This window comes from Diadema antillarum, unplaced genomic scaffold (genome assembly GCF_040938485.1).
Source record: "Diadema antillarum isolate AM-2024a unplaced genomic scaffold, OU_Dant_1.0 seq00000583_RagTag, whole genome shotgun sequence".
In the NCBI taxonomy this organism is placed as follows: Eukaryota; Metazoa; Echinodermata; class Echinoidea; order Diadematoida; family Diadematidae; genus Diadema; species Diadema antillarum.
The window spans coordinates 641,128-665,608 of NW_027271517.1; the positions used below are offsets into that span (position 1 = coordinate 641,128).

The window sequence follows — 24,481 nt, forward strand, 5'->3', positions numbered from 1 at the left end:
GAAATGGGACTATGTACATTCACACTATGCCACTTCTCTGGTGAGGTGAGTTTGTAAAAATACTGAAGTTATTAACGTAAGATCGTGAAATACCAACATCATTTATGCATCTCAATTCACAAAATGAGTATGCCACTGGGTAGCTGGGCAAACGTTGGTGAAGTGCCCTCATCTTTAACTCTGGGCCAGAACAAGGCAGTGTCATCATCAAACAGGGTGTACTGGTGTTTAGGCACAGCTATTTTTGATCGTCCTCCCTGGAAAACTCATCGACCACTCACCCTTGACCATTCACTGATACGGACCAAAAGGAACTTCCTCAGGACCTTGATGCACTGAGCTTTATGTCAGTTTGAAGGTTTAGGCTTCCGAATCAACCAAGGCTGCAGATCTGATTATCATTGTCAATAGTCAATAGCAGGCTTTCAAGCGGGATAATGTAAAAAAGTAGGAATAAAGTAGGAACAAAATCTCTAAGAAAGTAGGAAAAAGTAGGACATGAGAGGGAAAAAGTAGGACATTTGAGAAAAAAAGTAGGAATAAATCAGGACATGTGCAGGCAATTTGGAGTAGTTTTCGTCGAGACTCACCAGAACCCTTGATGTTACATGTAAATCTGAATTTGTACTCACAACCCTGCTGCCTCAGCCTCACTTTTGCTCCTGGGAGAGCCTGAAAAATACAACAAAGGCAGACATTCCTTAGAACAATGTCAGGAAACAAACAGAAATGCATGTTCAATCGTACAGGCAATATGAATCTGCATAGAAAAGACATCATTCTGTGATTGACATGAACACCTACCATTGTGACCCTGCATAGCAACACCAACAAAAGTCGCTCGACATGGATTTTTAGTTAAGGGAAGATTCTAAAAGAGCAAACTTTAAGCTTAAAAATGATGTATAACTCGATATAAATGGACTCTCCTAACCTATCCTAATATTGGAATGAAGCACACACTCTGGAAAATGTGAACTGAGTAAAGGGGCTCTGAAGTATAGCGTCTATTCAAGCGCTTAATCTTCATTAAGCAGTGCTAGCTCTGCAATGAATGGAACAAATACTTAGTAACAGGATGTTAACCGATGGAGCAGCAACAATGAAGAGATTAACAGATTAAGCTTTGCATGCTTTATTAACACATTCTGTAGATGATCAATGCCAACTTTCAGAGCAGTAGCATCATCCTTCCTAAAGTTATTGCAGTTGAAAGTTAAGAGTATGGACAGTTTTTTTTTTTAAGAAATGAAAAGAGGCCTCTATGAGAAACACCTAATCACACTATTCTACCAAAAAAGTGTTCCAGAAAAAGATTGCTAAAAACACAATTTCCTTTTTGTTTTATGATCCTAAACTTTAGTATAATATAGAAGAAGACTTGCTCTTTCAGAAAATATGAAAAACTCGAGATTGGCTAGGTTGGCCCATATCACCTATTTTCAGTCCTAACACAAAATCAGTGTGTAAGACTTATTGTTGGTTTTGTGATGCACGGTCACATAATCTTATCATCCCACAAAATATGTCATAAACATTCCATGATGTGTAAGTTATACACTAATGCCAAAGGTATGTTGTATACTTTCATAATTAAAAGATGGCATCTTTTATCTACAGTTATTTAAATGTTTTGAAGTTGTGAAGACATGTGCTTCATTTCAAAATGTGAAAAAGAGTGGAGATAAGGATATTTGACAAAATCAATTAAAAAAAAGATGACACTTTTATCTCCATTCATTTAAAGTTGTAAAGATATGTTTCACTTCAAAGTGTGAAGAAGACTGGAAATAAGGATGTTTGACAAAGCTATTCAAGTAATGCTCAAGACTACTATGCTTTCAAGTTCCAGCTGAATGACCATGAGATAAGCAATAGATTAACTTTCCAAGAGACCTTCAATTTCAAATCCATGTAAGCATGTAACGTGTTCAAACATTTTAAAATAACAGGAGAATTTAAACTACTTATATGTAGCAGTCAGTATTAGTCTCTGAGAGCATGTGTTATCATAATTTCTGGCAAGACATGCATGAAGAATGGATTGTCTCATGACAGTGAGGCCTTACAAAGTGAAATTAATACCTACCAATGCATTAACATCCCTATTTTGCAAATCCTGGCCTACTACAAATCTACACACTCAAATACTGTGAGTTCATGGCACAGTGTCCACCACTGAATTTCCAGAGATATCATCTTGGTATTATCATATGATATAGATGGAAGCATATTAAAGGCAAGCTCAATTTGAAACACTTTAACCAATAGGACACAAAACATCCAAAGAGAGAGACAGAAAAAAAATCAAATACTTTACATTTCAGTATCAATCAGGGAAATGTAGTACTGTCACATGTAGAGTAACAGAAGACTAAATATAACCAAATTACTCCACTTTATAAAAGTGAGGAGCATATATGCATATCTGCTTTTTGTTTCTTATTGTCTGTAGTCTTACTGACTTTATAGGTAGCAAACACGACTATTTTTGATAATTTTCTGTAGATAACGAATATAAATCAGTTTTCATTTCTTTGGTGTTCTGTAGATGATAGATTCCATGTATTCTTGAATGAACTTACATTTGTTAATCTAGAAAGAATGGTAGAAACTTATCATTCTGTACTTTCCAATGATTTCTTACTGTTTGCAATTTCTGCCAAATTCACCGCGGATAGTTAATAATTTTTTACATTCAACTTCTTTTCAGCTCATCATGACCCTTTTTGTTGAATATTCATACAGCTGTTTGATCTTTTTAGGAAGTTTCTCCATTTTGCAATATCATTCCAGGCACTTCTAAGCTCATTCAATATTCTTGAAATCAAATTTCTTCATATAATTTTGAGAATATCATATCCTTCAGCCTATGAAATTTTACGAGGTTGAGGTTCTGCTTTTCATTCTCCAGATATTTTGCTGGCTCAGTATTTCAGCTTGTCAATTTTATAAACTACTCTTTACAAGATCTGGGGAATAAACAGTGACTGTCATTATCATTTAAGTCCTTGCCAGCTTCTCTGATTTCTCAGAAAATTCCAAAATTAACAAACTGTTTTGGTCATTTAAGCAAATACACAATAGATGATCTGTATATTTACCATGCAGTTCTCATCCCCCCTTAAATAGAGTGTATTTGTGTCCTTTCAATTTTGATATTCTCCACTGTTCTTTTGGTTTTCACCTTCAACTTACAGCTTTGTATGTTGACACAACTGACATGTTACACATCCATCCATTCACTTTTTGTAAGAAGTTTCCTTGTCTCACATTTTACCAAGACTCTTTCACATGGTTCAATATTTTGGGTGTGTCACTTCAAACGATACATCACACTTTAATCACTTTCATTAAGGGATTTCTGTTCTACCATTTTCTTGCATCTTGTTCAAACTAGCTGGATAATAAAAAGATGTTCAGCCTTAACTAAAATTTGCAAGATCTGTGGAATAAAAAGTCGTCATGGCTTCTAATTTCTCTGCAAGTTGCTTCCTCCAAACTTAACAAACTGTTCTTGGCGGTTCAATTTAAAACATTCACACACTTGCTCTTCTTTGTGGAATTAACATTCATTAGCTTTCCTGCTTGTTTGGGTTTTTTCAGGTATGCTTCAGATGGCTTTTCTCTCTATATATTCCTGATAGTTCTGTGTCTTCAGGAAGTGGACTTCAACGTCTCATGGTTTCAACTTCAATCAATCTTTAAACGATAGTGAAATATTGTTTTTGTGTTTGTTTTCCTTGAAGTTCCTCCATCCCCTGCTTACTTCTAAGTTCTTCGAGGTAATGTATGTCTTACCTGTGATACAATTCAACCTCTTAAACAATACTTCTAAGATGTAAAAAGCCATCAACTTTTAAGATTGTCCATAAAGAGGTTTCAGCTCTCCTATTAGTCTTTATCTTTCAAGATGGCTAAGTAATTACTGTTGTTCTCATTCCTTGTTCACAATTTGTGGGATCTGTTAAATACACATTTCTCCCTGTTTATCTGATTTGACGTCAAATTCTACTTTTAAGTGTATGGCAAGCTTACCTGGTAATTTTGAGCGATGATGAGAGCTGGTTCAGCACTGCTCCAAGTCCTAGGCTGCAATATCAGTGGTATCAATCACATAAAGGTCTTCACAGGAGCAAAAGCTGAGGCTGGCAGCAGTCTTGTGGTTGATTGGATTGTGTTGTCCCTCTTTCATGTTGAAGATAGAGGCTCTCCCCATCGGTAAGAATCTGCAACTAGAGTCTACTCATCATTTCTGAATATCAATTATTCAAGTAGCCTTGCACATTTTTTTTTTTGCGGGTTTTTTCACCAAAAAAGTAGGAAAAAGTAGGAAAAAGTAGGATTTTGAGCAAAAAAGTAGGAAAAGTAGGACAAGCAGTAAAAAAGTAGGAAAAAGTAGGAAAAGTAGGAACACTTGAAAGCCTGCAATAGTCTGAATGACTGATTTTACCTACAAAAAGCAAGTTGTAGAGTGAAATGTGTAAATAGTATAAATTTTAACTATATCATACTGGAATCTGATACTAACCAGTTCCTTGTACTTTTCGTTGGTCACTACTGTCTTGCCGAAGTCGATGGAGCCATAGATCACCGACTCCTCCTGCTCCCTCTCCAGTATGCCCGGGATGATGGACTGGGCAGTGATGCGGTAACCACGGTAATCCACTACCACCGTGCCCAGTGTGTAGAGGCCGTCAAGGTCATATGTGTTGTAGGATTTGACACCTTTGAGGTCATTGCCCTTTATTAGTAAACAAACAAAAAGAATATGGGTAACAACAATTTTTTTTTTTGGTGGGCTATAACACAAGAAAAAAAAAAACATTACAAGAGACAGGTCAGTGACAATCATCTATGTCATGGGTGATATCACCAGTTATTCTTGCTTCCATTACACCTTTCTAAGCATTATGTCTTCAAAGCACATCATTAAGCATGCTGAAATTGATCCAAGGACAGGCATCTTGAAATTCTGGCTCTAGTTGCTCTTTGGAAACAAACGCAATTCTATAACCACTTCTCTTCCAACACTACACCATTCCTTCTACTGAAATCTCCACACTGACTAAAGTTTCACGATAAGAAACATGCCCACTTTCTCAATTTGTATGAACTCTCTAAGCATTTGCTTGCTGGAGACTCTATGCACCTTTCTCTCTAATCTGATGTCACAGAACTTACTGTATCTTATCAGAAGATTATAGGAGTAGCTCATTATTTCGTATCCCCCTTATTTTTTTCTGCTTATTTCTAATGATAAGCTTGTTTCTGGTCATTCAGCACTGCTTCATCTTGGAAACATTGTCATCTCGTTTTTGAATACAATTTTGTAAAGCCAACTCTTCCACACAATTCCTCAATTTGTTGCATCTTGCACAAGCTACTTTGTATCTCTTCAATCATCTACCGTTACGCGTAGTCCCCTGGCCTGATTGACTTACTGGAGCCACGTAAGCGGCATGGTCTCCTCCAAAATCCTTGTAGTGATCTCTGACGTCGAAGCCGAGACTGAAGAAGATGTTGTTCCATATAAACATCTGCATCCTGAAAAATAATAAAATGGTCATTTTAAAAAAGAATACACATACTCATCTATACTTTTCTGAGCACTGGAATGTCTAGCAAACTGTCAGAGACAGACACACAGTAACTACAAGAGAGATAAACTCGAGAGCTTTGGTAGGATTTATACAAAGCATTTTACTTTCCCTTCAACAGTAACATTACCCCAAACCCCAACATTGATGTTGTCTGCTTATCTAGGTCTGATTCTGGGGATGTTTGTCAATCTCAGCACATTACTATGCAGCTTGATGAGCAAAAGAATGCTTTTAAGCAAAGTTGTATCTTTTATTTGATAAATATGGGTCTACACCAATTACCCCCGGACAATCATCCAAGACCCTTCCCCTGACCCTAACCCTGATCCTAATCATGAACGTAATCCTAACCCTAACCAAAACTCGAACCCTAAACCTAACCCTAATCTTTACTCTAACACCTTATCACTAACCAGTATTTAGCCTTTTTTTTTTTTTTTTTTTTTTGGGGGGGGGGGGGAATTTTCCTGATACATATAAACACATCAAAACAAAAATACATCTTCTTTTGGTATTCACATACTGATAAAGTCATCCCAACTTGCCCAGAACTGAAACGAATACTAAACACCAAATGACAATGACATGGTCACCAGGTCTACGTATTGTAGTAACAAGATAATTCTACCAAATATATATGGTTTTATACTTTGAGGATTCACTCCTACAATGAATCGTGATGGCGTTACGCAAATGATGAGTGACTGTTGATGTAACGAACTTTGAATAATGCAAATGGTTAAAACAGAGATAGAATAGCTAGCTGACAAGGACTCACTTTGAATCTTCGCCTGGATTGATGGCCATCACATTGCCATCCACCACTGCCATGGCGCCCCTCGTTGCCGCGGCGACAAAGTCGCTGTGGACCTTGAAGATCGCCCTCTCTCGCAGGAGCCGCTCGGGGAGGTTCTTGTGGGCCAGCTCTCGCGTCGTCTGGATCTCCTCGTTCCAGTCTCTCGTCTGGCCCGGTATGTGCTCTTCGTATCCGAGTCTCGATGTGTATGCTGTCCAGGATCAATTGCAAAATATCTTCTTCTGATGGATGACATCTTGACCATGTCACAACATTTGACTTTAAACTAATAGTAGCTCATTTGATGCCTGTCATCAACCTATCACTTTATACTTACGATATCTTCATTTATAAAATGGGTTCAAGAATGTAGCCAATAGGAAGCGCTGAAATGAGTCACATGTGCTTTGGTTATTCTAGTCCCATCGCACTGCGTGTTAAATCCTATTGCCGATCGTCTGTACGTGCGGCGGCTCCTTTGAATTGCATGCAGACAGTACGCGCTGTCAATCCTGTAAACAACTTCTAGTTCTGGCTGCCGGCCGGCCGGCCTTTCTTCCCTTGTGCATAGCATGTGTGGCGTACGTATACTCTTTATAAAATACGTACACTTTGTACAGTACAGTAGACCAAGCGTTGTGGGACCGGACGCGTACATGGAGTCACTTTGAAGGGCAAATCCAACGATTTAGCTGGTTAATTCTCACGCCGTTTTCAGAGTATGTTGTCTAGTAGGCCTATATGAGGAGTCTATATCAAGTCTTTAAGGTAAAGGGTGCATATTCTATGTAAAATAAGTAAGTTTTCATGCGGGAAACCCAACCCCCCATCATACTTATACTGTATGTGCGGGATTTCCGAGTGCGACGTGCGTAAATGTTTGGGACGAACATCTTCGGACGTCTTGACCCACAAAGGTACGTGAAAAACGCTGAAAAATGCTGTTAGTTTTCGAATTTTTGACCCATTTTATAAAACGTGGCGTTAGTGGAGGCGTAGCTCACTCTCAGGTATTTACAATGTAGTGCATGTTTCACAATTGTAAATACCCTCGAGTGCACTATAAGCCTCCCCTAACGCACTCTATCCTGTGCATCATTTCTATAATATCCTCATCATGTGATGAATAACTAGTGCAGAATCACACACTTCAAATATGTAATCAATCATAACTCTTCATAAAATAGAGCCCAGATTCACAAACAATTACACTCGTGAAATATGTACGGCATACAGTGACTCACCGTCCTCTGCTCTGATAGAGTCTATGGTGTGTTCCATCTGAGGTGCCAGCCATGAGTACACCTGGAACGGGGTTGGGACTCGCTCAAATGGGTGTCGCTGGGACCTGTTGATGATAAGCAAGGCAATACACCAACTGATGCCACTTACACCGAGTGATAAACAAAGACATATATCAGCTCGAAGAGCATAAACAAGTACACTATCTGATGCAACTTACACCATGTGACAAAAAAAAAAAAGACACCAGCTGTATGTGCATACACCAGCTAGTGCACTTACTGATGCAACTTACACTGAGCAATAAAAAATGCATACACCAGTTGAGAGAACATACACCAGCTAATACAACATATGCATATCATACAACATAAACCAGACTATAAATTCAACATACACTTACACTACACCATAGACCAATATATACACCGTACACCAATGCAGCATGACTACAGTATGCTTCACCTGTTGTAAACAAAAGCACTGGATTAAAAAAAAAAAAAAAAATCAATCATTAATTCTATCTATCTAGCTAGCTAGCACAAAAAGATATACCATTCTGTTCAAACAGTTCAATCACTTGAGCAACTGAGTAGCATGAAAAACACAACAATTTGTTTGGGGGTAATAATTTATCCAACAATCTTTGGAGAGCTGTGTTGTTTCCAAAGACAAATTAGTGTATGTGTTTGTGTATGCTTAGCAAATACACTTGAGTAGCAATTAGTATACTGCAGCTCCCACATTAATTACATGTACAATGTATTATTCAACAGCCAACACACACACACACAGACATACACTCATAAACACAGACACACACAAATTATTCAAGGTTGGAGGAATTTCTTACCGCTTCTTCAGGAGCTGAGCAAAGTTCTTCTTGAAGCTGGGGCTGACCTTATTGAGGAGTTCAATCAGAGAGTGTGAGAGGTGTTTCTGCTCCGCTGGTTTGGGGTTGAACACTTCTTGTGTTGATCTAAAGAGGAATAAAACAGAAGAGGGATGATAATTTTTGAAGTTCCATAATTTTCAAGGTTTCAAATAAGTGTGACAGTTTCAAATACGGACGACTTCTGTTATAATGAATTCCTTGTGACCAGAAGTTTTCTTTCATTTTAGTGAAATTTCTTTATAGCTGAACAGTAAAGTATATGAAGATATATAGATGATAATTTTTGGACCAGAATTTTTACTTAGTTTTTCCAAGAACATTGTTGTAACCGCATTTGTTATAACAAAAGTGCACTGTATGCTATGAATCATCAATTTTACATCTGAGGGATGAAAATATTCACATTTCATACCCTCCCGAAGATGGTAAGTACACGCTTAGAGAAATGTTGAGATTGAATAGGTCCTGTTCAGGACAAGACACTTACATCCAAGAAAGAATACACTGTGAATTATGAAACCACCAAACACTTATCCATCAAAGACCTTCAAGGAATACACCATGTACATGTCTCATTCTGTCAAGGAGAAAATGCCCAAATCACAGACTGCCCCTTACAAACAAAGGAAATTTAACTTGTGGACTCTTTTTCATTTCCATTACAAAGGATACCTAACTACAAGTAAGTAGTTTCATAAGCACAGACTTTCGCTTGATTTACTTTCCATTACCTCCCCCCCCTCCCATTTCATTTAACTTGATTGATAGGAGGTCATTCCCTGCATACGTGCATGATCGCATGAACATACGACAGTTGCTAAGAGGGAATTCTAAACTACAACCACTGATCGCTGGTGGAAACTTCTCACTACTGTTGTTATAACACAGTGGGCTCATTTATCAACAAATACATCCTTTAAAGGCGCGAAATGACTGGTGATGAATTATCACACACTTGAAAGTTTACGACTGGTTTCACTTCCATTCAATCACCGAATGTCCTTATTGTTTTCACAACTTTTAGATAAGAGCAATTTGTCATTATCATGAGCAGAGATACCAGTGATGCAGATTACCAAAACCAAACTCTCAGCCCTGGTGTAACCTGATAAAATCTTAATGGAATAAAGATCTTCTTTTTTTTTTTAATTCGTGGATGAAAGAATATTGAGAGCAAGCAGTGTTCCCCACTTTCCCATTGACAAAGAAGTTGGTTTGTTCTGTCTTCTTCTTTGCAGTAAATTATGTTGATCAACTTGGTAAGTTGCTTTTGCAAATATGCTTCTAACTATACACCATTACAATATGAAAATTTCACCTGTTATTTACTAAATTACTGTTAAGACAATGCACTCGTCTTCATATAATAATGTAAAACAACATTTATTACGGGTTCATGTGCATAACTTGCGATTACATTGGCAGAATAAGGTGAAATTGTAATGCTTGATAAGCAGTCCCTTCCACTGAAAAGAACGCTGCACGTAGTAAATATGTAAGTAATGAAATTCCCATGCACCACCATCACATTTCATTGTTTTCAGACAAAAAAAAAAACCCAACATCTTTGTTTACCTGCCGAGAGCTACTATGACAAAATGTTAAAATGTTTTCACTTTTTATGCCAGGGAAAAATAGTTGCTGTTAATGAGAAAACTGCAGCCCAATTCAAGTACCGCAATCTGGGCTGGCCCAGCAGAAGTGCAAACAGGGTCTTATATCACCTGTCCTTCCATACTTTTTATCCAATCTTTTTCAATTACATCATAAGTTAAGCACCTGTTAATATCTGCTTTAGTACATATATGTCCTCTACTGTGTGATAGCCGTTCCTTCCTATTTCATTTGATAAGCTCTCATTTCGGTCATGCCTTCTGTTTAGCACATCATGAATGTCTTGTAGCTCTCTTTAAATCACATAATCATCCTAAAACTTGTTGGCAGGGCTATCAAATGTGACAAGTACAGCTGCTAGCTGTGCTTCGTTTCACTTTCATTCATTATTTCTTGGAAGATTTCCTCTAGATTACTTTCTTTCATTCTTGTGCTCTTTCTTGGTCAGTTTGGAAATTATTCAATGGAAGATTGTTTCTAATAGATCCATGTTTTTGAGGAGTAGTATCAAACATCCAATCAGCAAGTGCCAGATCTGAGCTCAACCTACTGCAAAGCAAGATATTTTCACAGCATAAATTTTTTCGCAAATTGGCGACGACGGCCTTTTCTTGGCATGATATGTTCGCGAATTGCCACTGGCATCCAATCCATGTAATGCAGACAAGAATGTTCACATGTAGTTTAATTTTGCTCATCTTGGCTCTCGCAAAATTTATGAAATTAAAATGCACACAAACATCTGGGGTCTGACAGTACCGTTAGGTTTGGAAATGAGAGGGTCTCCTGCACTGAATTTCTTTCAGAGGATCTCTTAGTTGCCTTTAATAAAAAACTCTTAGTTGCCTTTAATAAAAAACTCTTAGTTGCCTTTAATGATTAAAAAAAAAACAAGCTTCAGGTGATATTTTGACCACAGCAGAAAATTACAATTTTCTTTTTCTCCATGAACACATGGGTATTTTTTTTTCTTTCTATAGACTCTTCATCTTCAAAAAAAAAAAAAAAAAAAAGCAATTAGTACTGGTACTTCAAACTGTATCTAAAACATTTTTAAAAGTTACTGTTCAAATTTAATTTAATTCATTTAAATTATTTCTACCATTAATCAAACTGGAATGGCTCAGAGTGAAATTAGTTCACGGATGATTATAATCCAAAAGAGAACCATTCAAATATACCAGAATTGGTATAATTTATATAGGGTGGCATTTTACAGAATTAGAACCAACTCTTTCTGAGAGCCCTGACACTATTACTACACCTACCACTGCCAGGCACCAACTTTTACCCTCAGGTCACAAAAGATGTTGTTGCTACAACTGTACCTTGTTCAAGAAGGCTGGGTACAATATCTAGAAGCAGTGAGCTTAGATAAAGTCCCACTAAAGTGGGGACAACTGTACTGCTCTACTTGCGGTGCTCTACATTTTCCCCCCACATCCTGCGGTGGTGATTACAGCATGAAATGACCCAAGACACGGGTAATCCTCCCTGAACAGTGATTGAACAAAGAGCCTGGAAATAATTATCCCTCTCACATGATTCCTCTCCAGAGTTTTACCCCAGCACCTATTCCACAATGTTATCTGGAAAAAGAAGTCCCTTTGATGCATTTGATTAATCTTGTGTAACATCATTTACTTCTCAAAATAAACTCACACTTCCCCTCTACAAAAAGAATTTGCGGTAAATATTCTTTCCCTCTCACATGCAAACAATACCTGCTATAATTTATTTATCTGATTATGAAGTTTGGGAATGGTGTTGGCTGAAGTAAAGTTGAATCTTGTTCGGGCCATTGCTATTCGAGTACAACCACTCATTTTACTGTACTGGGCAACAATCTACTAGCCAAGAGAAAATTACGTTCACCCCACATTCATGTTGAAAATAACAAACCCTAAAGCTGAACTGTGGTAATATATGTCTGTACCAACCAATGGGAAAGTTTGGAGCCAGTGACATCATCAGCTCATCCTGTAGTCAAACTTCAGTTCATACTTTCCCTGTTCTAATTAAAGTTACTGTTTACCATTGGGAACAGTGATTTCACAATTTTTTGAGATATCACATTTGATGCATATATGTGTAGGGGTCAGTTGTATCACAGAACAGCCAACCAATAAAGCCTAAAATATAAGGAGATATCATTATTTTTCTCAATAAACCATAACTGTAGACAGTTTAGTCTATAAACATTTTTATTATAACTTTTGTTCATATTTTGATATTTAACAAATCTTGAAATTAAGTATACTGATTAACATATTTACATTGGTTGTTTCTATCCCTAACTCACATTTTAGAACTATTTTGAAGGACTAAAACTGGTTTCATCTGCAAATGGTAAATAATGCCTTTAAACTATTTCATTCTACACATTGAATACAACTTGAGAATAGAGTGGGACTCCACTTTCATTACTCAAATATAAATACAATATACAGCTGTATAAATATGAATAGAATCTGTATCAATGGAAAGGTTTCACTGAGCTGACATATGTCTGTAAAAGATATGGCTGCACTCATTCATTATCTTATAAAACTTCATTGTGTTTCAAAAGTGCATTTGTAGGGAGGGGGCATCTAACAACTGATACACTCGGCAATTATTATGTTACTTAAACACTTGATCTTGTGATAAATGTCACTTAGTTTATCAGAGGAGTGAAAATAAGTGTGAGTGTATGCCGTCAGGAAAGAACAAGATTTAAAACAAAGAGACTGAATTCAGGGGGTGCTACACATTGTGCTGCCTCTTCGCCGTAATACTGCAGCCTATGACAATACTGGCTATTGACTTGGCACAAAGCCTGGGAAGATGAACGACTGCTAACAGACGAGGGAAGCCACAGGATTTTCTCTTCCCCTTCACACTGAAGATAGCTGACCTTTCGAGCCACTGAGACTGCCTCTCTCTCCCTGCCCCCCCCCCCCCCCATGAATTCTTGTCTTCTTGTCTGTTACTCAACACTTAGCCGCATGGACAAAGGGGTGACCACGCATCACTCATGTCTGGACAGATGAACCCTGGCCATCTTATATGTGTCCGGTTGCACTTACCACTGACCAGTGACCCTGAGGAGACACTGCTTTTCAAACACTATTACTCACAAGCAGATATCATTTTTTTTTTTTCGGGGGGGGGGGGGGGGGTGGGGGATATCATGTCAGCTCTGAGTGACAATGTCAGCAAATATAAAACTATGACTATGACTGGAAACCGGTTGGCATTACTCAGAGAATCTCCTTATGCTTATTGCAATCATCTATTTTTAGCCTGAATTTCACCTTGAAACTAGTTTCTAAACCACATTCTTACACAACACTCAACTACATGAGAGCTTGCTATAAAAAAGTACTTTCACATGCATTCAGGATGCCCCTTCAATGCCATTATAGTATGTCTTATTTAAACTGCCTAAAAAGGGGGAAAAGCTGTAAACTGTATATCTATAAATTGTTAACAATTTCAAAATGGCTCAACTATGATATTTTATTAAAGAGGACATGGCATAACAAATCAAAGATGTTTAATTTACAACCAAAGCCTGCATGTTAACACACCTCTGAACAGGGAAATTCTCTCGAATAAAAAATTATCTATGTATATCATTAAATCCCCATGGATGCATGATGAAACAGATAGCAACCTCATCCTGTATGATGGTAGAGTGACAAAGGCATCTATTCAGATCGGGAAGGCATCTATTTAAATTGGGAAGGCAGGATTGTGTCTTTTTGTGGTGTACCACGTATCTGCAGATGTGATCGCTCTCTAATTGATTTCTCTTGAAAAAGGAGGACATTGGTTGCCGTGGCAACGGTTTTGCCCACCTGCTCAGAATTAAACACAGCTTACCTCAACTCATCAAAGATTCATCCGTTCAATAAAGACTGTTTGTTTGTTTGTCTGTTTTTTTCGTTCTGAGGACAGCTGCATCTGCATTTTGTTTAATATTGTTTATCAAAAGTGAACTGCATTGTAACAAAGTTGTATAATTAATTACATCCCACATTTGACCAATGGGATTACTTGAATTTGGAACATGTGATCGAGAGATATTTTTCTCCCAACATCCATGCCGTGATACTATCACTATGTGATGGTCTTTTTTGTTAGCACTTTTTACATACCCCCGATTGGAATTGATAAAGGTATCGCTTGCACCTATTGGCCACGCGTGTAGCTAGCAAGTTCTAGTGGCACACATCCGTGCACATCGCACAATTATCAATACATCAGTATCGCCTGTTATCATCTTAGATCTAATGTTAGTCTTGTTCGTTCTACTGCCACTGTGCCCCGGACCATGGTTGTACGGTACAACCACATGTGGTGTCAACATTCAGCATGATTGTAAAATTAAAATCTGCATGGTTGATGGAATACATTTTTATCAAACTCAAGTTTCTAAATCGATGTGGGATATAAAGCAAATTATCATCTCTTACTTCTCGGGCAATGGATACAATCTAACATTGCCTAGCTAATGTTTGTTTGTGCCATCGCCTTCCAGTCGATGATTATTTGCTTACTACATGTGTACATGTAACCCCACTTCTTAGATATACAAGCCGTTTGGTGAGCACTTTTCTTTAATCATGAAAATAACAATGGTTTGGTTGGTGAGGTCCCTGACATAATCTGACGTAGGTTGGTGATATATAGTATGACATCAGCCTTCGTTCAGTGACCTCTCGGTACTTACAAGTGCTGCCCACAGACTAGCAGTGTCTTGGATTTCTCGGGGGACAGTTTTAAGTGTGTACTGATTGCGAGATAGCTGGGTGTTTTGATATGACTATAAACTGGATGTGTTTGTGCATTCGGTTTGAAGCCAATAAGAAGAATTTTGATGCAAGTACAATCTTATTTTTAAAAAGGAAACAAAAAAGTGAAGATTTACTACAAGAATCCACTCATTACTTGAAAGTCAATGTAGAAATTTAATTAAGATAACATTGAAAACAAATTGTATATCAAAATATGAAATTTGGGTGATTTCTTCAAATTAATACAAATCAATCAACTACCAGACTGGATCCAAAAATACAACCAAGAAGACTTACTGGTTGATGTAGAATCCTCGCGTCGAAGCTGTGAGGTGGTAAGAAGTACCCTCAGAGCAGACAACATAAAGGTACATCAGGTCACCTAGCAACAAGACATCAATATCATACAGATTTATATATCTTCACAAGACATCAATATTATACAGATTTATATATCTTCCAGTACCATCCACAAAATTGATTAATCTAAAACACAAAGAAACATGAAATCTTTACGAAACTTCCCTACCTGTTATGAAAGTGGATCAATTGTCACAAAATGGTTTTGAACACAGGATCACAAACTGACTATTTCAATCAAATGGCCCACCAGATTTCAAATGGTGGATCATTATGTTTCTACAATTTCATACTTATCACATTTTTTTTTCTAGAGTTTACTTTTGATCCCACAGTCCATACAGACATATTCACTGGAGAATGCAGTGAGGAAAGCACTTATAGAAATATGTATTTCTTGACAACAGAAATGGTAAGTAATCAAGTATGACAATAAATACTGGATAGACACATTCTAGTATAATCAGGTACATCTCAGAATACATTACATCTGAGAACACCAACCACAAGATGAAAGTGACACTTGAATAATGACAGAAACAATAATAACAGAAACAAGAAAAATGGTGCATGGCGAATGACAGGAATCACCTCAATTAATTAGCATCTCTTTAAATAAATATCATGAATGAAACTTGCTGAGTCATTCCACCCACACGAGGTAATTCACTTTTAATCTGTAGCATAACTGGATTACTTTCATTTTCTGACTGTCATGGAAAGTGAGAATTTGAAAGGAATATGCTTGAGAAATGGGTAATTCCATGAAGTTGGGGCAGTGTCCATGTAGCATCGTGATATTTAAAAAATACATTTCAGCATAACTCGATATTAAGTATGCTATACATTTATTGTTTGTAGGCTTTACATTTGCATTGAGGCCACACATTTTCCTGGAAATTTTGTGCCATTCAGACTCAATTTTGATGAAGTTATTAAACAATATGTAACGGTGTCCTGTAGCATCGTGACGTGTCCATGTAGCATCGTGATATTTTAAAATTTGGTCTTAAGAGACAAATTATGGCAATTAGCTTGACCAAAATTTGATGCAATGCATATTTACAAGATATGAATGAGATAGCTAAATATCTCAAATTTCCTGTTCACAGTTTTAATCTTAAAAGAAAATTACAAAATGTATCACGATGCTATGCAGTGTCCTTTTTTGTGACATTTGGTGGACACCGCGTAGCATAGTGACACATTGTGTAATTTTCTTGTAAAAGTAAAACTGTGGAAAGGAGAGTTAAGATATTTAGCTATCTGACTAATCTAGTAATTATGCATATTATATCAAATTTTGGTCAAGCTAATTGCATTAATTTGTCTTTTAGGACTAGATTTATCTATCACGATGCTACATGGACACGTCATGATGCTACAGGACACCGTTACATATTGTTTTAATTACTTCATCAAAATTGAGTCTGAATGGCACAAAATTTCCAGGAAAATGTATGGTCTCAATACAAATGTAAAGCCTATAAACAATATATGTATAGCATAATTAGTATTGAGTTATGTTAAAATGTCACTCATTGTGCCCCAACTTCACGGAATTACCCAAATGCATCTGCAGGTCAGGGGCTTAATGAAGACATCAAAATAATTATTGGGCATTGTGCAAGATGTCATTGGTCACCTGGTCAACGAGGCAGGGGGTCGGTTTTGCAATGGTCAACACTCACAGCTGGGCTGGGGCCAAATGTGTCACATGAAGTGTGATGTAAGAAGCACGGAATGTCTCACGAACGAGGCATGTCCTTTAAAGGGATTGTATAGTTTTGGTCGAGACCTTACTTCCAGTTTCTAACATTTTTTGAGTGAGATAATGAGAAACCTCACATGAAATGTGATAGGGCATGTAATTCCAAGTGGAAATCAACATTTGATGAAAATTGGTTTTGAAATGGCCGAGGTACCCAAAACAGAGCAATCCTTATAAAAGGTGGAACCCACCTTTTATTACTATCGCTTTGTTTCACTTTGTTTTGGGATATCTCAGCCATTCCAAAAACAATTTTTATCAATTATACTTTGAATTCTTCTTAGAACGGTACATGCTCCGTACTATTTCACATACTATTTCTTGATATCTCGCAAAAAATTAAAAGTCCAATCCTCATCTCCACCAATACTATACTATCCCTTTAACATAGTAAATCAAGCCACTGAACTAGCCAACGCTGACAACATTTTCTGTCAATTCTGGGAGCGAAGGATGAGTTTTTTTCATATTTGTTTAAATAGCTATCAACAACTGACCTCATCCATAGAAAAATATCTTCCATAGGAATCTTGTGTGTCAATCATTACCTTTGTAAGAAATAGCATTTTTTTGGTGTTCAGAAGTCCCACACGGAGGATGGGATAGAGTGGTTGGCATGACAACAAAGAGCCATAATCTTCCCCCGAAGTCTAATGGAGATAGTGTGGTTAAGTTAGAACCAAATCATATGTTGAGTGGTTAGTTTGTAGAGTGCTATCACCTTAAGATGAGGAGTTACATAAGTCCTCTCTGAGCCCCCTTTAATTGAACTGTTGAATAAGCCACGACCTTTTCGCTATGTAATCTCCTGTTTCATAACATTCACAGATGAGAGAGAGAGAGAGAGAGAGAGGGGATCTCAACATAGATGGTCTAGTATTGGTGGAGATGGGGATTGGGCTTTTAACTTTTTGCGAGTTACCAAGAAACCACTTATGATACAATAGAGCATACCATTCTAAGAGGAACTCAAAGTTTATTTGATGGAAATTGGTTCTGGAATGGCTGAGGCATCTAAAAACAGAGTAAAACAAAGCGTTCGTAATAAAAGGTGGGTCACACCTTTTACTAGGATCACTCTATTTTGGATATTTCAGCCATTTCAAAACAAATTTTTACCGAATAAACTTTTAATTCCTCTTGGACTTACATCCGCTTTCAAATGTCATCGGAGGTTTCTCAATATCTCACCCAAAAATGTTAGAAACCTGAAGTTAGGTCTCAATCAAAACTATAAAATCCCTTTTACATCACATTAACAGTAAATTTAATAGATGACACTATGTAAACCTATATATAGCCTGGAATGTCGGTGTTGTATGGTGTTGTCTTTGCAATGCAGAAGTCTCTAAGCAGACATTGACAAGTACATGTTTTGCTGTTTATCAAAATGTATATAAATCCCACTGGTAGTCCAAGCACACTCTGGACAGTCTAACTTTGAATCTCTTAGCGTTTATTCCTTACCGTGCATCTTTCTCGTGCCCGGGGGTGGATTCCAGCCGGACAGCGTCAGGACCTTCAGGCACTGCGGTGACCTGTTCTCCTTGTGGATTGGCTGGAGTGGCAGTAGAGGGCGCTCTTTGGACGAGGGCATGATAAACTCGGGTGGCGTGCAGTCAACGACATCTGAAGTTGGTGACGACTTGTTTCTTTTCCTGTCAGCTGATTAGAAAAATGTAACACAAGACAACAATCTGAATTAGAAATTCATCATTTGTCTGAAACTAGGATTTCCAAATGTCGCATTACCAGTACCGTACTCTGTTGGATCTTCAACTTTCTTTCTGATACTGCATGTATATATGTGACATACATTTCGAAGACTTTAATTTCCCGAAATTGGGGATCGGGTTCTATTTGCAAATTTAACATGCACAAGTACTGACTGATCCCGTCACGAATACGTCATGCATACATACATGTACATCTTTCTACTAATGGCATTTTGTGAAGTATTTTGTCCAACAGATTTGTCGGACAAATTTGCTCTCAGCCAAAAAGATTCAAGGATTTCAGTAGCTTGTAACAGTTTGTCAAAGAGAATATCTGACAAAATGTTTTATGAAACCCCTCCCCCTCCCCCCAATTTCATACTCTTTGACTGCTTAACCAAGATACATTTATGTGTTACTTGATATGATATGAAGTTGCAACAAATGTACCCACGTCCATGAACCTTTGCTCTTTGTGAATGAGAGTGATGTCTTTAACATGTCACTCTGTAGTGTTGTATTTGCGATCAGCTGCGCTGCAATGAAAACATCCTTTACACCATACAGGAGTTTACCTGCGAGTCTGACCGACAGTACTCCACAGGCGAGCTGCTTGACATGTGTTGGGTATCATCCTCTCACATGCCATAGGAATACCGAAGGAGGCACCACTTAAAGAACAGACTTTGGGGTGGGGGGAAGAGGGGGAAGGGAGGGGTGTAAGGAAGAGATGGGGAAGAGGATAGGGTAAAGCAGGGGAAGGGAGGGGTGTGGGGAAGGGAAGAGATGGGGAGGGGGTAAAGAGGGGGAAGGGAAGGTGTGGGGAAGAGATGGAGGGGGGGTAAATCGGGGGAAGGGAGGGGTGTAGGGAACAGATGGAAAAGGGGAGGGGGTAAAGAGGGGGAAGGAGTGTAGGGAACAGATGGAGAAGGGGAGGGGGATAGAGAGGGGGAAGGGAGGGGTGTGGAGAAGAGATGGTGAAGGGGAGGGGGATAGAGAGGGGGAAGGGAGGGGTGTATGGAACAGATGGAGAAGGGGAGGGGGTTAAGAGGGGGAAGGGAGGGGTGTGGGGAAGAGATGGGGAAGGAGAAATGGAGGACATACAGGAGAAGGAAGATGTGGAGGTGGAGGGGACTGAGGGAAGGGAGGGTTGAGAGAAGGTTTGGGAAGATATGGGGGGGGGAAGGGGGTGAGAGGATGGGTGAGAAGACATGGGAGGGAGCAGAAGAGGAAAGATAGAAGACTGAAGAAGAGGAGGAAGGGGGGTGGAGGGCGAGGAAGAGAGGGGGATGAGGAGGAGGGTTGGGAAGAGGGGAAGGGTGGGGAAGAAGAAAGAAAGAGAAGATGGAGAAGGGGGTTGGAAAGAGGGCAAGGATGAGGTGGGGGAGAGGAGGAAGAGACAGGAGGAAAAAAGAAGAAAGAGGAGTAGGAGGAGGTAGAAGGAAGTGGACAGGAATAGGGAGAACAGGGAAGGAAGGGGAGGGTGGATAAAGAACAGGAAGAGGAAAAAGGAGGTGGAAGGAAGGAGGAGGATCAGGTGGAAGGGGAGGGATGAAAAGTAGAAAGAGGGGAAGATGATTAGATGAAGAAATTACAACTTAGAGAAAGTGTATGAGGAAAGAAGAAAAAGAAGAGAAAGAGGGAAGATGATAAGAGAGGATGAAGAAGAAAACAGAAGAAAGAAAAGGAGGAAGGAGTTGGAGGAAGAAGAGGATGAGGGTGATGGGGCAAAATACCGAGAGGTAAATGGTATGTGGCATCCTGTCGAGTGAGACAGACACTCCATGTCACACGGCACAGTGGAAGCAATTTGGAGATAAATGCAACGCACTAAGATGTGGGGGCCTCAATCTGTACTACAGTTTGTTTTGGTGCTATATTAAGACACGGTCAAGTGTCCCCACATAACAGGTTAAGAGGAAGAGGGTGCACTATACCAGTACATGATACGCCGTAAACACGGCTTACACAAAATGGATGCAAACAGTTATCATAACAAGAGGCACAAACATTATTATGTTCCTCAATCAATCAATTAATCAATCAATCTACTTTAATATTTATCTCTTTCTCTATCTATGGATCTATTAATAGCAATGATATTCATGTATGTTAATGTGTGTAATGTTAGGACACCAGATTTTGCTCGAGTAGGCATTTCTATTTTTTCTTTTCCTTTACCTGCATATTCTTCACGGTTAGCTGGCGCAATTCTGTCTACTATCGATCTGTGAGTATATGTGATGTGGATCACTCTGAATCCATTTAGCTAGCCAGTTGGCTCTCTCACAGCACTTTGTGTGATCAAACCATTGACAAAAGCTGTAACAATACCAAACTTTTGCAAGGTACATTTAAGGTATCAAAGCACTAAATGAAGTACAACAGGTAAAAATCAATTACCGTACTGCATCGGTAATCGCAACCAGCAAGACCACAAAAAGAAAAAAAAAAAAAGACTGAAGAAAGTTATCCACTGAAATGCAGTCACTATACAACTAATAAAATAACCTGCTCATCTAGAAAGAAAAATACTCTGGGAAGCTGTAATTGTAGTGGAAATTGTCCACCTCAACAAAGAGCAGCTTAGAAAGCCATAACGTCACATGACGAGTTACCCAGTTCAGCTAAGGAAGTCATGCACATCATGAGCTTTTTCTGAAAGAAAGGCAATACTTTGAAACCATGAATAACCTTTACGGGACCGCCCAATCTTTCTGACTGAAAAATGGGGATGATATGGCTCAGAAGTCTCAAAGAAAAAGCAGTTCCCATAGGGGTATGGAGCAAAATTGTCAAGCTAGGTATGGTCAAAATTCAGATTCTTTCCTCTAAATTCAGAGTGGCTGGGAAGTCTGCTCTACCCAACTGAAGCTACAAGAATCACATGTAGCAGAAAGATTCCCTGTACCTCCAGAACTACTTGTAGCCCGTTCATGATGGGCTGATTTTGCTAGAAGAGGCATGTCCCATAGACGCCTGCCCCAGTATTCTCAGGACTCCTCTTCACAGATTAGTTAATCCACTGTACATTCATCTCTTGTATACTTTAAAAAAAAAAAAAATTTGAACAATTTTATGATCTCAATGTCAAGTGAAATATGACATCACAATTTATGTGCTGGAACTGTCCAATGGGACTCAAGACTGTTCACTGGTGTAGCTCCAGTTATCAAATCAAGTAATCAAATCAAACAGGATTGCCACTGTGTGTTGCTTCGTGGTGCATGATAACCTGTAGTTAGCATCAGACTCATTTCTCACAGAAAAGATAAACCATTTTCTCTTTTTGCCTCGAGAAAAATCAAGTCTTTCACTGCCATTAGCAACATGCCTGTATGTACTGCCACTGGTATATTGTTGCAGTAGTAGTTGGAGGGTTAAACAGGTCTTCTCGTTTTTTTTCTCCCTGTGTTAGATGACAGCTAATGTTGAGTGCTCTCATTTGGGAGGTGTCATTAATGCTGCTCAAGCATTTGACCTTGGGATGCTCTACCTGTGAGGAGGGACAAGCTACATGAAGTATCCGCCATCCCAATTAACCCTTCATGCCACATGGAATGGCCGGGCCGTGCCTGGGATGGGATGGGGCTCACTACAGACGAGTTATGTTTCATTCCTGGATGCAGGCTTGTTTATGAAAGCTTACTGTAGTCTTCTTCCAAGACCCCCAGCATAAAACTAATTTTAGTTTTTTTTTAACTTTTTAATTAGATTATTCTATTTTTATGAATTCCTTCATTTATTTTCACTGAATGAGACATGGATGATTGTGACAATAATCTGAACAAATACAGCATGACAATGTGAAAGATAAAACAAAGTTATATTATAAAGTGGAGAGGTCAATGAGAAGGCAATGGACCTAATTTTGGGCCTCACTTTAGTATATTAGCATGGGCCTTATTTCAGGCCTCATATTAGCACATTAGAATGGACCTTGTTTTAAAACTAACCATGAGAAAGTAAATAAAAAAGATTAAAAAACAGTGACAATAAATGAAAAAAATCCCTTCAAATGGGCAAGAGTCAAACACTTTTAATAGGCAAGCATCTATTCACTTTTCTTTCTTTGATGATGAATTTAATTGCCCCTGGATTTCGGGTTTAAAATGACCTGCCCAAATTGTCATGTAATCTTATTTCTCAAAGTTGAATGCTGATTGGTCCATCCAATGAGACAGGGTCTACTCATTTCTCTGCCTCCGCTGTTCACTCATTCTTCACTTCTGGAAAGAAATGAATCAAAAAGATATGACAACAGTCTGCTCCAATCACAATGAGCTTGAGATCATAATTTTTTCCATTCTTAGAAAATACAACAAAATCATTATTATCATTATAATTATTACTATCTATACTGAATTTCAAAAAAAAACACAGTACAATAATCACACATACACACACACATACACACACACACACACACACACACACACAAAATGTAATTCAGAATATAAAAAAGGGTTTCTCCCAAAGCACTGCCCTGAGCTGACAGGCAGGGGGAAAAAAAGCATTCAATAATAACTAAATGAGAATAGGGCACTACGCTAGGCTTAACCTAGCTACTCTTCTTCCCATGCGTATCGTCTGAGGGATATTTTCAGCTGAAATGGGATTCACTGGGATTAGTGACAATGAAAGGGGATACACCACGCTGAATCTCCATGGGCCTCGAGCACACGCTGAGCTTGGTGAGTGTCGTCTGACTCGCTGGAAGAGCGACTATGAGTGGTTCATGCAGAGGGGAAGATGTTCAGCTGTTTTTGACTGATGCAAGAACTTGACTTGTGATCAAGGCTGCGTTTACTGGTATCTAAACATTTTCTGAGGCAGAATCATGATCCTAAACATGTTTGAAGCATTTTCAGAGGTTAGATAAACGCAACCGTGTTTTCAAACACGTTTAGAAATTTATGCTGTTTTGAAATACGTTTGAGACCATGATCGCGGTTTTGGGAGTAGATAAATGCAATGCCGTTTTGAAACGTGTTTAGATCTCAAGGTCAAATCCCAGCTATTTCCGGTTGTGCTCTCTACCCATTATTTGTGTGTGACTGAGGAGGCATGTTTGGTGGCGTGCAGTTGACCTTTACTTCCCGGGTCGAACGGCGCAAAGTAGCTGCGCAGTGACAACACTCAAATCGTGATTGTATTTTATGGTTTTATAGATAAATGCGGCATCCCCAGAATAGCGTTTTAAACCACATTCGCAAACACCATTCCAAACATGTTTTGAAACGTGATTCTCTCTCTCAAGTTAGATAAACGCAGCCTATGATTCTGAAATGCTTCTGAACATCTTTGGCATTACAAAGTGCTCAGATACTGCACAACATCTAGCTAGAGTCAATTGGAAAACACCCCTACCCCATCACTTACACAACCTATGATCATGGAAATTTATTCTGGATATTTACGACTCAAGTTTGCTGTCATAATTTTACGTAAGTCACAGCTAGCATATTTCTAATGACATAAAAAAAGCAAGTACTCTGGTACGTGTGTGAGCACTCATTAAATCATTCTCCACAAGTTTATACATTGTCACAGCATTAATGTAGGAGGGCAGGGTGATAAAAGAGTTTTCAAGTTTTCATAAGAGCATATTGAGTAAAAGCAAGTAATCTAGAAACAAAAAGAAAAGCTGTCCTCGCTAGGATGACAACTATCCTCATCATATGAAGTGAGAAGTAAGATCTAG

General features: G+C 38.5%; 1 protein-coding gene across 1 annotated transcript in view; it reads right to left on the reverse strand.

Annotated features, from left to right (window-relative positions):
- LOC139735518 (clustered mitochondria protein homolog) overlaps positions 1-24,481 on the reverse strand; it is a 92,183-nt gene that overhangs the window by 16,858 nt on the left and 50,844 nt on the right. The window contains exons 5-11 of the mRNA XM_071646275.1: positions 18,530-18,727; positions 15,229-15,313; positions 8,495-8,620; positions 7,644-7,747; positions 6,382-6,610; positions 5,445-5,547; positions 4,532-4,744 (exon numbers count right to left, since the gene is read on the reverse strand). Coding sequence (XP_071502376.1) covers positions 4,532-4,744; positions 5,445-5,547; positions 6,382-6,610; positions 7,644-7,747; positions 8,495-8,620; positions 15,229-15,313; positions 18,530-18,727 — 1,058 coding nt within the window. The remainder of the gene's footprint in view (positions 1-4,531; positions 4,745-5,444; positions 5,548-6,381; positions 6,611-7,643; positions 7,748-8,494; positions 8,621-15,228; positions 15,314-18,529; positions 18,728-24,481) is intronic.